The sequence below is a fragment of the Calliphora vicina genome, chromosome 3 (genome assembly GCF_958450345.1).
Source record: "Calliphora vicina chromosome 3, idCalVici1.1, whole genome shotgun sequence".
Lineage (NCBI taxonomy): Eukaryota > Metazoa > Arthropoda > Insecta > Diptera > Calliphoridae > Calliphora > Calliphora vicina.
In genome coordinates this window covers 119,604,124-119,622,765 of record NC_088782.1, presented here as the reverse complement: position 1 = coordinate 119,622,765, position 18,642 = coordinate 119,604,124, and the positions used below count along the sequence as shown (strand labels likewise).

Below are 18,642 nucleotides of genomic sequence, written 5' to 3'. Positions count from 1 at the left end.
AGTTTAAAAAAATCTGATTTAAAAAAAAAGCTTTTTAGAGCTTTTATAAATTTTTTTCACAGATTTTACGAAATACTGAATTTATTACAAAATTATATTAAAATTATAAAAGAAAAATTAAAAAAAAAATATTTTTATAAAAAATTAAATTTTTAAAGAAAAAGCTTTTAGAGCTTTTACATTTTTTTTTCACAAATTTTAAAAAAATACAGTTTTTATTAAAAAATTATACAAAAATTTTAAAAAAAAGTTTAAAAAATCGATTTTTAATGAAAAAGCTTTTACATTTTTTTCCACAGATTTTACAAAATACTTATATTCAAATTTTAAAAAAAGTTAAAAAAAAAATAATTTTTAATGAAAAAGCTTTTAGAGCTTTTAACATTTTTTCATCGATTTAGCAAAATTCTGTTTTCATTATAAAATTATATAAAAAAAAGTTATAAAAAACGATTTTTAAAGAAAAAGCTTTTAGAGCTTTTAATTTTTTGTTCACAGATTTTGCAAAATTCTGTTTTTATTACAAATTATATTAAAATAGATTATAAAAAAATTAAAAAAAAGATTTTTATAAAAAAAGTTAAAAAAAATACCATTTTTAAAGAAAAAGCTTTTACTCTAAAAGCTTTTTTTCACAGATTTTACTAAATAGAATTTTTATTATTAAATTATATTAAAGTTATAAAAAAAAAGTTGTAAAAAATCGATTCTTAAAGAAAAAGCTTTTAAAGCTTAAAAAAATTCGATTTTTAAAGATTTTATAAAATACTGTATTTATTATAAAATTATATTAAAATTATAAAAAAAAAAATTTTTATAAAAAAATCGTTTTTTAAAGAAAAAGCTTTTAGAGCTTTTATACTTTTTTTTACAGATTTTACAAAATACTGTTTTTATTATAAAATTATAAAAAAATCGATTTTTAAAACAAAAGCTTTTAGAGCTTTTACAATTCTTTTTCACAGAAAAAAATAGATTTTTAAAGAAAAAGCTTTCAAGTTAAAAAAATCGATTTTTAAAGATTTATAAATTATAAAAAAAGATTTTTATAAAAAAATTTGGGAAAAGCTGTAACGTGTTCGTAGAAAACATTTCAAAATTGTTTAAATATAGCGTAGAGAGCTTTAAAAAAAGCTTTAAAATATATTTTCAATAAAAGATTTGTAATAAACAAAAGCTTGAAAAGCATTGTAACAAAAGCCTTGAAAGCTTTTCAATAAACGATTTAAAACCTTTGAAGCTCTTAATTGAAATAGACATGAGATAGAAAAAATTCTTATAGTTATAATTTTTATTCTAGGACTCATTTGCCCCTTTTGCTACCCACTCCCCTGCACTTTATAGTTTCTATGTACAACACACTCTTTTTAATCTCTATAGCCTCACACATTTCACGCATATCCTACTCCCAGTATCTGTGTTACAGTGCAAGATGTGTGTAACTGTGTCTGTGCAGATAAATGTATGGATGGATGGATGGTTGGATGAATGAATGTAAACAGATACACACTGCTGCTGCTGCTGCTGCGAGTGTGTGCACATAACAATGTGGCTTTACGAAAATTTGCCAGTTGCTTAAAAGTTTTCCCATTTACAAAATTGCCATTAAGTTTTATGAATACGTGGCATGCGAAGAATACTGCAAGCAAGCAATACACATTTCCAAAATGAATGGAATTGAGTGAATGACTGAGTGGAGGGACGAAGTTTGGTTAAGTGAACGGATGCAGGGTGGAAGAAGATGAAAGGCCAAAACACTTAAACGCATACAACAAACTAGAAACAAAACAAAGCTAAATTTTTTGCGTACATACCTCACAAAATTTCGCGCCATAACGGGGTGGCGGTGAATCACAGAAACGATAACGATTACGAGTGCCACCAAGACAATTTGTTGAACAGGGCGTCCATTCACTCCAAGGACCCCAGCCACCCGTATCGGATTCTGAAAAACAACAAAAAAATACATACATTAAAAACAAAATAAATTTATAGTTTGTTTAGTTTGTAAAAAGAGAAAAGTGAACTATTTTGAAATTAAAATAAACACAATACCGGCTTAAAAGTATTTTGTATTTGTTAAAAAAAAAAATCTGTTTATAGAATATGGTTTTACTTTATGTTGCCAACCATTTAAATACAAAACATGTTTACAATTGAATAAAATAAATAAATATTATAGAGAACATGCAAATATATGAAATAATATTGAAAGCAGAGGTTCTTAACTAGTTATAAAACTTGACTAAAGAAGCTTATTTAAATCTCTAAAGCTTTTTTAATACTTGCCCAATAGATGAGCTAACAATAACCAGAGCTTAATTAAATATACTGCAAAAATCTTTGCTTTGATCAAGCTTTGGTTCTCAACTATTTATAAAATTGAATAAAGAAGCTTTTTTAAAGCTCTAAAGCTTTTTTTAACACTTGCCCAATAGATAATCTAACAATAACCAGAGCATTATTAAAAAGTCTACAATGATGTTTTCTTTGATCAAGCTTTGGTAATCAACTATTTATAACCTTCATTAAAGAAGCTTTTTTAAAGCCTCAAAGCTTTTCAACACTTGCACAATAGATAATCTAACAATAACGAGAGCTTTATTAAAAACTCTGCAATAATGTTTTCTTTGCTCAAGCTTTGGTTCTTAACTACTTATAACCTTCATTAAAGAAGCTTTTTTAAAGCCCTAAAGCTTTTTTAACACCTGCCCAATAGATAATCTAACAATAAGCAGAGCTTTTTTAAAAAATTCAATAATAATCTTTTCCTTGATCAAGCTTTGGTTTTCAACTATTAATAAACTTGACTAATGAAGCTTTTTTAAAGACCTAAAGCTTTTTAAACGCTTGCCCAATAAATAATCTTACAATAACCAGAGCTTTATTAAAAATTCTACAATAATGTTTTCTTTAATCAAGCTTTGGTTCTCAACTATTTATAAACTTGACTAAAAAAGCTTCCAGAAAGTCCAAAAGCTTTTTTAATATTTGCCTAATCGATAATCTTACAATAACCAGAGCTTTTATAAAAATTCTACAATAATTTTTTCTTTGATTAAGCTTTGATTCTCAACTATTAATAAACTTGACTAATGAAGCTTTTTTAAAGACCTAAAGCTTTTTAAACGCTTGCACAATAAATAATCTTACAATAACCAGAGATCAATTAAATATTCTACAATAATATTTTCGTTGTTCAAGCTTTGGTTGTCAACTATTTATTAACTTGACTAAAGAAGCTTCTTTAAAGCCCTTAAAGCTTTTTTAACACTTTCCCACTCGATAATCTTACAATAACCATAATATAATTAAATATTCTAAAATAATCTTTTCTTTAATCAAGCTTTGGTTCTCAACTATTAATAAACTTGACTAAAGAAGCTCTTTTAAAGCCCTAAAGCTTTTTCTAGAGCTTTTTTAAAACTTCCACAATAATCTTGCCTTTGATGAAGCTTTGATTTTCAACTAATTATAAACTTGACTAAAGAAGTCCAAAAGCTTTTTTAATACATGTCCAAGAGATAATCTAACAATATCTAGAGCTTTTTATAACAATTCTATAATAATCTAGATGACAATTTAAAAAAAAGCTTTAATCAAGCTTTTATCTCCACCATTGCATTTAAAGCTTTATATAGTTAAAAATTGCAAAGCTTTCAAACAATTCAGCCCCAAAAATTTCATCTTAATCTTAAATTTACCATATTTCTTATGACATTATCACCTAAAGCTTTTTTTCAAATTGTGCTCAAACTTTCGGGAAACTCTGCTCCATATTATTGTCAATGCAAGAAAAACACACACAGCATGAAATCATAAAACAAGCATGGCTAAATGTGACACTAAATACATGACAAAAACGTATGGGATGTTGACTTTACATGTCGTCGTCGTCGTCGTCATCATTTTCATTTTCAAATGTGCGAAATGAACGTACGTACGAACGAAACAATGCAAGCAGCAGTCATACATACAAACATGCATACAACAAACATATCCGGCATTGTTTAAACGCATTAAAACATGCAACGAGCCGTAACAAGTGCATAAAGACAGCAGCCAAAAAACAGAAAAAATAAATGAAAAAATAGTGAAAACAACTTGCATTCGATTTTACCCACGATCTAGAGCAAGTAAGATAAACACAATGTGGAAAAAGCTGCTGTATTGATACTTGGTATTTGGGTGATGCAATTCATATCAAGCAAGTGGCAGCAGAAAAGTCTGAGGGATTTAAAAGAGTTGCAATAAAAATGCTTGTTTTAGGAAATGACATAAAACGTTGACGATGACAATGTGCTATAATGATGAATCACTATTTAAGCGTACTTAAACGCATTAGCACGTACACACTCTTAAATTGCTAAAGCAGAAATGGTGTTAAAACTTTTATTTGTTTTACAAGCTTTTAAAGCTTAATAGTTGGACAATAAAAATAAAATAATAAATAAAGGATATATAAACACTTTAAATATGTTTCTGGCATCATAAAGTGGAAAGCTTTTCGTTGAGCATCAGTAATAATATGAATTTTAGCACAATTTTCATAAAGCTTTCACTTAGACTAACAGATGCACTCAGTTAAGATCGATTTAATAATTTTTGAATGAAATCAGTTTGAAAAGTCCGTAAAGCTTTAAAATTGAGAACCAAAAACGTTCAAGAGCTTTAAAAAAATTACAACAGTTAAAGAACGCTTTAAGAGCTTTTTAATTATGGTAATCTTAAGAACTTTTCAATATAAACTTTAGAAGTTTTCAAGCTGTATAATTAATTAATAAAAGCTTCTCAACATTCATAAAGCTTTCACTTATAGTACCACAGACTCACAGTTAAGCTTTTTAAACAAGTTTTTTGATAAAAGCTTAACGAAAAGTTAATTGTTTTTTGATAAAAGCTTAACTAAAAGTTAATTGATTTTTCAAGCTGTTTAAGCTTTGCAATGACAGCTTATAGAGCTTGAAAAGCTTTTCAATAAAAGCTTCACAAATTTCATAAAGCTTTCAATTAGATTAACACAGACTCCTACTTAAGCTTTTAATACAAGATTTTTTTAAAAGCTTAACGAAATGTCCTTGAGCTTTCATGCAGATAACAAAAAACTTTTAAAAGCTTAAAAAAGTTATTTTTGTTAATAGTGCTTTAAGAACTGTTTAATCTTAGTTAAATCTTGAAGAGCTTTTCAATAAATATTTTAAAAACTATTCAATATAAAACTTTAAAGCTTTCAAGCTGTTAAAGCTTTTTAATTACAGTTCAAATAGCTTAAGGAGCTTTTCAAGAACAGCATTCAAATCGTGAGCAGCTTTTTAATAAATGTTTAAGGAACTGTTTAGTAAATGTATTAAGATAATTTTGTTTAAAATAAATTTAAAACATTTTAAACTTTTTCATAATAAATTCTGTGGTATTTTAATAATAAAAGATTTATAAGCTTAAGGAGGTTTTTATCAATCACTTTAGCAACTTTTTAATACAATATTGATGAGACTTCTAATAAAATCTTTAAGTACTTAAGGATATTTTTGACCTAAACAGTTTTTCAATGAAAATTTAAGTAGGTTTTTACACTTTAGGAGTATAAAATCTTCAGGAGCTTTTAAATAAAGTCTTTAGGAATTTTATTAATAAAAGCTTAAAGTGTTTAAGTTTCTTTCTAATGAAAACTTTATGGCCTTTAGAAGCTTTTCAATACATGTTTAATTAGGTTTTTTATAAAAAAGCTTTTTTATAATTTATTCCGGGGTTTTCTTATAACTGCACGAAAAGCTTAAATAAATTTCAAATAAATGCTACATAATATTACTGAGCTTATGACCTTAAATAAAAGCAGAAATAGGTTTTTTACAGAAATCTAAAATCTTTATGAGCTTTTTAATAAATTATTTAGGAGCTTTATAATAAAAGCTTTAAGTGCTTAAATATCTTTCTAGGGACCTTTTTAATAAAAGCTTTAAAAGTTTTAGGGCGCTTTTGACAAAAGCTTTAAAAGCTTTTATATAAAACGTTTTTTAACATCGCACAGTAGTATGAGAAAAAACAAGTAAGAGAGCTATATTCGGCTGTGCCGAATCTTATATACCCTTCACCAAAATATACTTTAAAATAAACATTTTTAGGTAAACAAAATTTAATTTTTTTTTAAATTGTTTTTAAATTTTTTTTTGAAATTGTTTTTAATTTTTTTTAAAAAAAGTTCTTTCCAAATTTTTTAAAAAATTTTTTTTTTTTGGAAAAAGAATGTATAACAAAAAAATTTTTTGATGAAAAAAAATTCGGGTTAAAAAATATTTTTCCCGATTTTGACCCATTGTAGGTCCAACTTACTATAGCCTTATCTACATCGTTGCAATGGACTTTGAAATATCTATCATTAGATATCCATATTGTCTATATTAATGACTTAGTAATCCTGATATATGTAGATCAAAAATGGGTCAAAAATCGAGGTTGTCCCGGTTTTTTGCTCATATCTCCGTTATTTATGGACCGATTTTGCTGATTTTAAATAGCAAACTTCTCGAAAGCATGTCTGACAGAATTATTGAAGATTTGGATCCCGAAGATATCTGGGGTCTTCAGAAAATTGATTTCAACAGACAGACGGACAGACGGACATGGCTTAATCGACTCCGATATCTATAAGGATCCAGAATATATATACTTTATAGGGTCGGAAATGAAAAATGTAGAAATTACAAACGGAATGACAAACTTATATATAACCTTCTCACGAAGATGAAGGGTATAAAAAGAGGGAAATAAATCTGTAACTTCTAAACCCTTAGTCCGATTTGAATGAAATTGCACATGCCCAAAGGGGAAGTGTTGTTGAATTTAAGTTTTGAATCTGGACCTCATGAGCACACCAGGAGCTGGGCCAGAGGTCCCCAAAATAGTACACCTCGGGTATGGTAAATTTTTAAAATGATCCTATTTCTTCGTTTGTGTTCTGATTTCAAAAAAATTACATATATAGAATCTCATTGAGCACAACATAAAATCAATCAATTATCTCTTATAGCTTAGGAGATATTCGCATTTGAAAATTAAATTTTCAAAATTTTTATCCAGTTTTTTGATGACCGCGGTTCCAAATAATTCCCGATTTTCTCCATTTTTCTTTCATAGGATTAACAACAGCTGTATATATCAAATAAAGAAAGAATTGTTTAAAAATCATGACTGAATCCAAAGTTACATGCATTTGATTTAAAAAAAAATAAAAAAGGCGATTTTTCGCTATTCTTTTTAAGTTATCTAAAAACTTTCTAAAATGATGTATAATGAATTTGTACTTTTTGAAAAGCTAACTTTACACCAAATATTTTAAATGAAAAAAAGAATTATAATTTGTGATACCAAGGGGAACAGGTCCATTCAAAAAACGCCTATTTTTTCTGTAAAATTCAACTTTAGGGCTAAAATTCTCAAATCTCATAGTCGATATCAAAATATAGTAACCCATTTTAGATGGTCCAATATGTTATTAATTATTTTGTAAAGGGTTCCGATAACCCCGCCCCTGGTAAGGATATTATAGCCAAAAAACGAAAATATCGCATTTTTGGAATTTTTCAATACTTTTTTGGGAATTGCGGGATTCATGATTACAAATTTCAAAATTTGTTTTTATTTTTCCATTTTCAATAAAAAGATCTATATAATTGTAAAATTTCATTAAAAAATATTCATAAATAAAAATTTTATTTAAATTTGAAAAATTTTTATCTATGCAAAAACTTAATAAATAGCATTTTTTGTCATATTTTTCAAAAAAGTATTCCATGAATTTTTTAATTGTTAAAAGTTATATACATTAATGAAAAGTAGACAAAATCCTCTATCCATTGATATATAACATGTCTACATACGTGGCAAATTAATTTAGGAAACCTTAAAAACGATTATTCAAATCGGACTAAGAGTTTAGAAGTTACGGATTAATTTCTCTCTTTTTTTTCTCATACCACTGTGCATCGTTATAATAAAATAAATAATTTTAATAAAAACAAAATTTTAAACAATAAAAAGCTTTAAACGCTTTAAAAGCTATATAAAAGCTATACCTGAAAGCCTTATTAATAATAAAAGCTTTTTGAGATTTATTTTATAGAACCTTAGGAACTTTATATCAAAAGATTTTATAGCTTTTTATGAAAACTTGAAGATCCTTCTAATAATAAAAAAGCTTTGAGAAAATTTTAGTATACATTTTTTTTAAATTTTTATTGTAGTAAAAATTTTGTTTAATACAAACTTAAATAAATTGTTAATAAAAACTTGAAAGAAATTTTCAATAATAACAAAAGCTGCAAACGTTTATAGTAGCAACAATTAAAAGCTCTACCAATTAGGGATTTTATATAAAAGCTTTAAGAACTTTTTAATTAAAAGCTTTTCAAAAACAAGCAATTTTAAATAAAAGCTTTAAGCGCTTATTAATAATACCTTTAAGAGCTTTTCAAAAAAGCTTTTAATACAGATTTTATAAAAGCTTTTACATCCTCTGAATTGTAAAAAAATTAATACCAATTATGTTAACTAATGATTACTTACCTCTCACCGGCAACGTGGGCACACAATCCATTCTCACATCAGCCACTGCTCCCGATATCGCCTGACTCACATACACAAAACAATACTCCACAAATTTCTCCGTAAACAAATCACAATTAAAGTACAGAGAGTATTGATTTTTCACCACACGCTGCTCCGAAACATAATGCAAAGTAGTGGGCGGCTTTAAAGAGGCCACATCTGCTCTTAGCTTGGCATAAACTCTAACACGATCCCCCTGCTCTAAAATGCATGTGGGATACTCATATAGAACACCAATGCCGGTATGAGGATCACAGGGAAATATACTGCGAGCATAAACATTGAACACATATTTCTCGCTCCAATCGACGGATAGAAAACGTCGGGTTATGGGTATATTGGGCAAGGGAATCATGGGTCTTAGCTGGACCGCATAGTTGCCAGCCAAACCGAAGAGATCACAGGATAGCTTGAAGGATTTCTGTTTGGGATAACCCCTAACTTGTTCGGCAAATAAGATGCTGGATTTGGTAACATTTTCCGGTCTCACCTGGGAGCAGGAGCGTTCTTTGCCACAGTAAATAAGTTCTAGCCAAAATTCGGGTAAATCTTCACGTTTCCAGGCATTATCACAATTTACCTCGGGAAAACGTAAAGTAACCTCCACCGGATGGTCGGGATATGTGTGCAAACGTACCGGACTAACAATCATTTCAGCACTGGGCCATCGTACATCCAAAGTTTGTCTAAGACGTTCATCGTATACCGGTATTAGGGTGGTGGTAGTGGTGGTCATGGTGGCGGAGGCTTCCTTCAATCTTTTACTGCTGCTGTTGCTGCTAGAGGAGGAGGAGCTAATGTTGGCAGGCAATGTGTTGGTGGTTTTTAAATTCGTAACCACCTGCATTTCATAGAGACCGCCCTGCATAAAAGTTTGGCAGGGCACGGCCACTTGGGTGACATTGTGCCGTGGATCGGGATAAAGTAAAATATTCTCTATGATTTCTTTACGTTGTCGTTGCAAAACTAAGGAATCATTAGCTGTAGCCAAAGGCTTGCTGAAGAAGCTGCCTTCTGCTGAAGCTGCTGGTGCTGCTGCTGTATCATCAATGTATTTACTAATGACCAAAGTGCTTGTTATAATATTCTCCACTTGTAGGACATGCTGTTGTGTAGCATTTCCACTTGATGTCTGGTTTAGCGTGCGTGCTGTTGTTGAAGTTTGTGCTGCATCGAAGGCTCCCACTCCTGCTGCTGTTACTCCCTGATGTTGTGTGGCAGTCGTTGTTGTGGTGGCTGCTGTGGTGGCTTTTATAATGTCGTTTTCTATATCTTCTGGTGAGAATTGTATCTGTACATGTAGATCTCCGCTTAAAGCCGTAAATGTGCTGGGAGTCATAAGACGACCCTTTCGTATTGCCAACACGTGACCTTTTTTTTATTCATTGTCGATGTTCATGATGCCAACCATTCATTCATTTACACATTTAATTTCATTCCATTCATAATTTCAATTTATTAAAAAGAAATTTGAGTTGGTTTCAAGTTGTTTGTTTAAAAAAAAAACAGAAAAACAAAGAAGAAAAGAGAGAAAAGCAAGTTAGAAAATATAGCATAGAATTGTTTTGTTTTGTTGCTGACAATAATGCAAAAAAAATTGGTTTAAAATCTTTGTAGCGAAACGTGCCAGGGATTAAAGTAATAAAAATCATAAATTTCTTTAATAAACAAAAGGGTTTCTTTTTCTTTTTTGGCAAATTTTTCTTGCAGGTAATTTAGATAAAGCTGAATGAATGTTTTAAAAAGAAAACTGAAAATGTAATTTAATACCTTCATTATATATTTATTATGAAAAAAAGAAGCTGTAATAAATAACGGGTAAATATTTAACAAATTATAAATCATTGTCTATATTAGAGTTTAAAGAAGCTACAAAAGGTGGTGGCTATGAAAGGTTATGAACTTCTGAAGCAGTTAAGTTATCGTAAAGAAAACGAAATTGAGTGGAGTTTGTTATGAAAAGATAAGAAATTAATGTTCTTATATGTAACAGACATTGTGCACACAATGAACCACGATTGGCGAAAGATTTGAACTCCTTAAATAACCACGATTGGCGAAAGATTTGAACTCCTTAAATAACCACGATTGGCGAAAGATTTGAACTCCTTAAAGAACCACGAATGGCGAAAGATTTGAATTCCTTAAAGAAGCACGATTGGCGAAAGATTTGAACTCCTTAAATAACCACGATTGGCGAAAGATTTGAACTCCTTAAATAACCACGATTGGCGAAAGATTTGAACTCCTTAAAGAACCACGATTGGCGAAAGATTTGAACTCCTTAAAGAATCACGATTGCAAGAAGATTTGAGTTCCTTAAAGAACCACGATTGCCGAAAGATTTGAACTCCTTAAAGAACCACGATTGGCGAAAGATTTGAACTCCTTAAAGAACCATGATTGCAGAACGATTTGAACTCCTTAAAGAACCACGATTGCCGAAAGATTTGAACTTCTTAAAGAACCACGATTGGCGAAAGATTTGAACTCCTTAAAGAACCACGAATGGCGAAAGATTTGAATTCCTTAAAGAAGCACGATTGGCGAAAGATTTGAACTCCTTAAAGAACCACGATTGGCGAAAGATTTGAACTTCTTAAAGAACCACGATTGGCGAAAGATTTGAACTCCTTAAATAACCACGATTGGCGAAAGATTTGAACTCCTTAAAGAAGCACGATTGGCGAAAGATTTGAACTCCTTAAAGAACCACGATTGGCGAAAGATTTGAACTCCTTAAAGAACCACGATTGGCGAAAGATTTGAACTCCTTAAATAACCACGATTGCCGAAAGATTTGAACTCCTTAAAGAAGCACGATTGGCGAAAGATTTGAACTCCTTAAAGAAGCACGATTGCAAGAAGATTTGAGTTCCTTAAAGAACCACGATTGCCGAAAGATTTGAACTTCTTAAAGAACCACGATTGGCGAAAGATTTGAACTCCTTAAAGAACCACGAATGGCGAAAGATTTGAATTCCTTAAAGAATCACGATTGCAAGAAGATTTGAGTTCCTTAAAGAACCACGATTGCCGAAAGATTTGAACTCATTAAAGAACCACGATTGGCGAAAGATTTGAACTCCTTAAAGAACCACGAATGGCGAAAGATTTGAATTCCTTAAAGAAGCACGATTGGCGAAAGATTTGAACTCCTTAAAGAAGCACGATTGGCGAAAGATTTGAACTCCTTAAAGAACCACGATTGGCGAAAGATTTGAACTCCTTAAATAACCACGATTGGCGAAAGATTTGAACTCCTTAAAGAAGCACGATTGGCGAAAGATTTGAATTCCTTAAAGAACCACGATTGGCGAAAGATTTGAACTCCTTAAAGAACCACGATTGGCGAAAGATTTGAACTCCTTAAATAACCACGATTGCCGAAAGATTTGAACTCCTTAAAGAAGCACGATTGGCGAAAGATTTGAATTCCTTAAAGAACCACGATTGGCGAAAGATTTGAACTCCTTAAAGAACCACGATTGGCGAAAGATTTGAACTCCTTAAATAACCACGATTGCCGAAAGATTTGAACTCCTTAAAGAAGCACGATTGGCGAAAGATTTGAACTCCTTAAAGAAGCACGATTGCAAGAAGATTTGAGTTCCTTAAAGAACCACGATTGCCGAAAGATTTGAACTTCTTAAAGAACCACGATTGGCGAAAGATTTGAACTCCTTAAAGAACCACGAATGGCGAAAGATTTGAATTCCTTAAAGAAGCACGATTGGCGAAAGATTTGAACTCCTTAAAGAAGCACGATTGGCGAAAGATTTGAACTCCTTAAAGAACCACGATTGGCGAAAGATTTGAACTCCTTAAGGAAGCACGATTGGCGAAAGATTTGAACTCCTTAAAGAAGCACGATTGGCGAAAGATTTGAACTCCTTAAAGAACCACTATTGGCGAAAGATTTGAACTCCTTAAAGAACCACGATTGGCGAAAGATTTGAACTCCTTAAAGAATCACGATTGGCGAAAGATTTGAACTCCTTAAAGAACCACGATTGCAAGAAGATTAGAGTTCCTTAAAGAACCACGATTGCCGAAAGATTTGAACTCCTTAAAGAAGCACGATTGCCGAAAGATTTGAACTCCTTAAAGAAGCACGATTGGCGAAAGATTTGAACGCCTTAAAGAACCACGATTGCCCTAAGATTTGAACTCCTTAAAGAATCACGATTGGCGAAAGATTTGAACTCCTTTAATAACCACGATTGGTGAAAGATTTGAACTCCTTAAATAACCACGATTGGCGAAAGATTTGAACTCCTTAAATAACCACGATTGCCGAAAGATTTGAACTCCTTAAAGAAGCACGATTGGCGAAAGATTTGCACTCCTTAAAGAAGCACGATTGGCGAAAGATTTGAACTCCTTAAAGAACCACGATTGGCGAAAGATTTGAACTCCTTAAAGAACCACGATTGCAATAAGATTTGAACTCCTTAAATAACCACGATTGCAATAAGATTTGAACTCCTTAAATAACCACGATTGCAATAAGATTTGAACTCCTTAAAGAACCACGATTGGCGAAAGATTTGAACTCCTTAAAGAACCACGATTGCCGAAAGATCTGAACTCCTTAAAAAACCACGATTGCCGAAAGATTTGAACTCCTTAATGAAGATTTGAGCTCCTTAATAAAGATTTGAGCTCCTTAAAGAACTACGATTGCACTAAGATTTGAACTCCTTAAAGAAGGTTTCAGCTCCTTAAAGAACTACGATTGCACTAAGATTTGAACTCCTTAAAGAAGATTTGAATTCCTTAAAGAAACACGATTGCACTAAGATTTGTACTCCTGAAAGAACCACGATTGCACTAAGATTTGAAAGGAAAAAAAGAAAAATGTAAGGAATGTATAAAGAAAATCTATTCAGGAGTTAAGGAATTTCTAACGATAAAACTAAGGAATATCTAAAGAGGAACTATGGGAGATCAAAGGAAGGTCTAACGAAAACCTAAGGATGATCTTATGAGGATATAAGGTGCAACTTAGGGAAATCTAAAAATGTTCTAAAAAGGAGCTAAGAAAGTCTATGGAATATCTAAATAAGAACTGAGTAATTTCTAAGGAATATCTAAGGAAGGCCTTAGGAAGATCTAATGAAAAACTAAGGAGGATCTAAGGAAGAGTTAAGTAAAATCTAAGGATGAGCTATGTGAGATCTATGGAAGAACTAAGAAAGATCCAAGGAAGAACCAAGGAATATCTAACCAAATCTAAGGAAGATTTATGGACGATCTAAGTAGGAAATAATAATAACTCAAGGAATATTTAAGGATGATCTATGGAAAAACTAAAGGAATATCTAAGGAAGAACCTAAAAAGAGTTAAGGAAATCTATGGAAGATCTAAAGAATATCTAAGAATAAGTTAAGAAAGATCTATGGAAAAACTAAGGAAGATCTAGGGTGGAACTAAGAATGATCAAAGCAATATTGAAGGAAGATTAAATGAAGACCTAAGGAAGAGTTAAGGAAGATCTAAGAAAGATTTAAAGAAATCTAAGGGAGATCTAAGGAATATCTAAGAATGAGTTCAGAAAGATCTAAGGAAGATTTAAAGAAATCTAAGGAAGATCTAAGAATGAATTAAGGAAGATCTTAAGAATGTCTAAGGAAGAATCAAGGAAGATATAGGGAAAAACCAAGGAATATCTAAGAAAGAGTTAGGGAAGATTTAAGGAAATGTAAGGAAGGTCTAAGGAATGTCAAAGAATGAGTTAAGTGAGATCTAAAGAAGAATTATGGAAGAACCAAGAAATATCTAATGAAATCTAAGGAAAATCTATGGAAGATCTAAGGTGGAACTAAGAATGATCTAAAGAATATTTAAGGAACCTAGATCTAAGTAGGAACTAATAATGATTCAAGGAATATTTAAGGAAGATCTAGGGAAAAACTAAAGGAATATCTAAGGAAGAACCTAGAAAGAGTTAAGGAAATCTATGGAAGGTCTAAAGAATATCTAAGAATAAGTTAAGAAAGATCTATGGAAAAACTAAATAAGATCTAGGGTGGAACTAACAATGATCAAAGCAATATTGAAGGAAGATTTAATGAAGACCTAAGGAAGAGTTAAGGAAGATCTAAGAAAGATTTAAAGAAATCTAAGGAAGATCTAAGAATGAATTAAGGAAGATGTAAAGAATGTCTAAGGAAGAATCAAAGAAGATATAGGGAAAAACCAAGGAATATCTAGGAAAGAGTTAGGGAAGATTTAAGGAAATCTAAGGAAGGTCTAAGGAATGTCAAAGAATGAGTTAAGAAAGATCTAAAGAAGAACTATGGAAGAACCAAGGAATATCTAACGAAACGTAAGGAGGAACTAAGGAGAAACTAAGAATGATAAGGAATATCTAAACATGAATTGAGGAATATCTAAAGAATGTCTAAAGAAGAATCAAGGAAAATATTGGGAAAAACCAAGGAATAACTAAGAAAGAGTTTGGGAAGATTTAAGGAAATTTAAGGAAGTTCTAAGGAATGTCAAAGAATGAGTTAAGAAAGATCTAAAGAAGAACCAAGGAATATCTAACGAAATCTATGGAAGATCTAAGGAGGAACTAAGAATGATCCAAAGAACATTTAAGGAAGATCTAAGGCAGAGTTAAGAAATATCTAAGGAAGAGTTATCGAAGATCTATGGAAGATCTAAGGAAGATCTATTGAAGATCTGAGGAAAAACTAAGGAAGATTTGAAGATGAACTAAGGAATATACCACGAAATCTATGGAAGATCTACGAGCAAATAAGGAAAGACTATGGAAGCTCTAATGAAGATCTGGGGAGGAACTAAAATTAATCTGAGGAATATTTAATGAAGATCTAAGGAATATCCAAGATCTAAGGAAGATATAAAGAAGATCAAAGGAATATTTAAGTATGATTAAATGAAGACCTAAGGAAGAAATAAGAATGATCTAAGAAATATCTATAGATGATCGAAGGAAGAGCTACGAAATATCTAAGGGACATCTAAAGAATACATCGCACTTGATCAACAAGAGGGTATTAACTCAAAATTTTAAAATTTTCAGTAGAGGATAAAAACTGTTTGTGGTTACATTTTAAGAGAATATGAAAATCTAAATACATCATAGTATGTAAATTCCATTTAAAAATATAATTACATTATTTTTCTTTTAAATTTTTTCAATTATTGCAAAAAAAAATCAATTTTTTGAGTTATTGCCATTTTTCTGAAAAAATGTGAACAATTTTATTATAAAAAGAGTCACATTTCGAATTAAAATCATAAAATAAAAACAATTTTATCAACAAAACAGTAACAACTCAAAATACAACCAAATATAAATAAAACAATTTGATTATTTTTAACTTCAATAAAGGCTCAACTAAAAATAATACCTTTTTTATGAAAATATACGATGGATTTCTATTTCAACTTTTGTATTAACTCAAAATAATACTTTTTTGTTGTATAAAAGTAGTCACTACATTATCACGAAAATGGTCTCAAATGTTGTTTTCGAGATAAAAGAGTAATCGGATTACGTTGAAATTTTTACAGTAGTCAGTTATTGATGTTGTTAGTTGATTTATTGAAAAAAGTGAAAATTTCAAAATTTTGAGTTAATACCCTCTTGTTGATCAAGTGCGACATAAGTTATGTGGAAAATCTTAGGATTGGAACTTAGAAACAAATTCAAGAAGAAGACTTCAAAAGGAGAGTTTAGAACGAAACTGAGAAAGAAATATTTGAAATGGAGCTAAGGAATTCAACTAAGTAAACAAGGGGAACTAAAATCTTGGAAAATTACGGATGGAATTTAATCGAAGAAAGAAGGAAACTAAGATAATGATAACAAAAAGAACATAAGGAGAAATTATGTTGAATTTTGTGCACTTTAAATAAATAAAAAGAAAGTCGGTTCGGAAAGTTAAAGCTTCCATGATCCCGAATAGTTGTTGATAGTTATGGCAAGGATTATCTGCTCATTCTCTGACGAATTCTGTCATTCCAAAAAATTTCTCATGAATTTTTTTATAAAAACTAATTGACATTTAAGCTTAGAACACTTAACTTCATTAATATTATTCTAAATATAACAAGTGTTTTCAATCATTATTAAGAATTTATTATAAATAAAAAATAATAATTTTAAGTGTTACTACTTAAAATACTAAATTTTAAGTTAAATTATCATGATGATTTTTCACTTCCCCCAACTGCCTATTGTAAGCCAAATCAACTTTACCACTAATCTCATTAAATTAAACACTCATTTATAAGCCAAAAACACTGTGCTTTGCCACCCCTTAACAAATCAATCAATTTCTATTTAATAATAATCTCTCAATTGTGACAGCTGTCAACCGCAGAAGAAACATTCCTACATACAATTGTATGTATGACTATAGAACATAAATTAAGATGAATTTGGGTATAATTTCTGCAGTACACAACAGACATAATAAAAAGAAATGAAATGATGTAAAAAATTAATAACATAATTTCAGACAGACTCTGGCTTAGACACAAAGGAGTAAATAAATAAAAGTGATAACAGAAAACAAGCAAAAATTAAATAAAACTCATAAAATGGTGGGTTGTTATTAAATAATACTCACTTGTACAACATTGTAATAAAATAATTATTGATAACAAGACAATTTGCCAGCTGTTGATAGACTTGCCCCAGATCTTGCGGTGCTGCAGAAATATGTCACCTCGTTTTGTAAGAAAATGTCGCTGATAAAGAGGAAATTTTATGGCTGAACAATTGCAAGATGATGATGATATTGATTGTGGCGGCGACGAGGTTGATGATGATGATAATAAGAAGCTTTTAATATTGCGGTTAATGCTGCTATTGTCAAGCATATAGCCGCACATTGCAAAAATCCAAGAGCATATATTAAATATACACTCAAAGCTGCAGCTCTCTGCCTCGTTTTAGGTTTAATTGTTTTTTTTTTTAACTCTGTCTCACACTCTTCTAAACACACATGGACTCATGTAAATAACAATGGCTGCCCTCTCTATACTCCCAAAATGATAATAATAATAATGCACTTGTTGTAATTATACGTTTGTTTGTTTGTTTGTTTGTGCCAAATCTTAAACAATTGTTTTTGTTGCTGCTTTATATAGGATAATGATGATTATTTTAAGGCTCTTGTTATACCCCACTCTCTCCCTCTCTATTGCTCTTTGTTAATTTCTTTTATTTACGTGAGTGAATGTATGAATGTGTATTTGTTTATAAAATCTCAACACTTAACAGTTAACATGTGAAGTAGAACAGCAACAACATCAACATGATTTACAGTTGGTTGCAGAAGAGCGAGGAGAAGAGTACAATGTGCTGTTGTTGTAAAGAGTTCCGTTATTTTTGCCATTGTTTATTTTTGTTTTTCCTTTGAATGTTGAGTTGAGTTTCTTTGTTAACGTTTTTGTGATTTGATTTTGTAGCAAAAACTGAACGAAAATATAAATTACAAATGAATTAAGTTTTTCCTTTTTTTGTATTATTATTACAGCTTCTTCTTCTTGTTCTTCTTCTTCGTGTTCCGTTTATTGTTGTTAGCTAAAAACGTAGTTTTATAAATGAAATTTTCAATTCCCAAAATTTAACATCTTTCTATTCATCCAACTGTCTATCTTTGTGTCTGTCTAGCTGCCAGTTGTTTTTGATTTTGTACTGCTACCATGTGGCATCTGTAAAGATATAAAGAAAATAAGAAATTGAAATGAAATTGTATGAAATTGTCTGAAATTGCTTGCATGAATAGAAATTTTAAATTAATATTCTTTGTATTTCATTTAGTAAATTCGTTTTCGTTTCTTTTTTTTTATTGGAGAAGGTTTAATTTGTTTGCTAGCAACGTTGGCATTTGAGTGTTTGTGTATTAAATTTCCCTAATACAATATGGTTTTAAGCAGTATTTGCTCTGAATTTGCCTTAAACAGCTTGTATAGCTGACTTACTGTTGCCAGTAACACTTTTACTGCTGGTTGTAAATTTCATTTCCGTTTCTCTACATTTCAATTTCCAT

At 30.4% G+C, this 18,642-nt stretch overlaps 1 protein-coding gene across 1 annotated transcript in view; it reads right to left on the bottom strand.

The window, feature by feature from the left end:
* The window catches only part of gogo (golden goal), a 30,342-nt gene extending 12,863 nt beyond the window's left edge, over positions 1–17,479 (bottom strand). The window contains exons 1-3 of the mRNA XM_065506071.1: positions 17,215–17,479; positions 8,563–9,975; positions 1,815–1,945 (exon numbers count right to left, since the gene is read on the bottom strand). Of these exons, the coding sequence (XP_065362143.1) occupies positions 1,815–1,945; positions 8,563–9,975; positions 17,215–17,479 (1,809 nt within the window). The remainder of the gene's footprint in view (positions 1–1,814; positions 1,946–8,562; positions 9,976–17,214) is intronic.
* Positions 17,480–18,642: the final 1,163 nt, after the last annotated feature.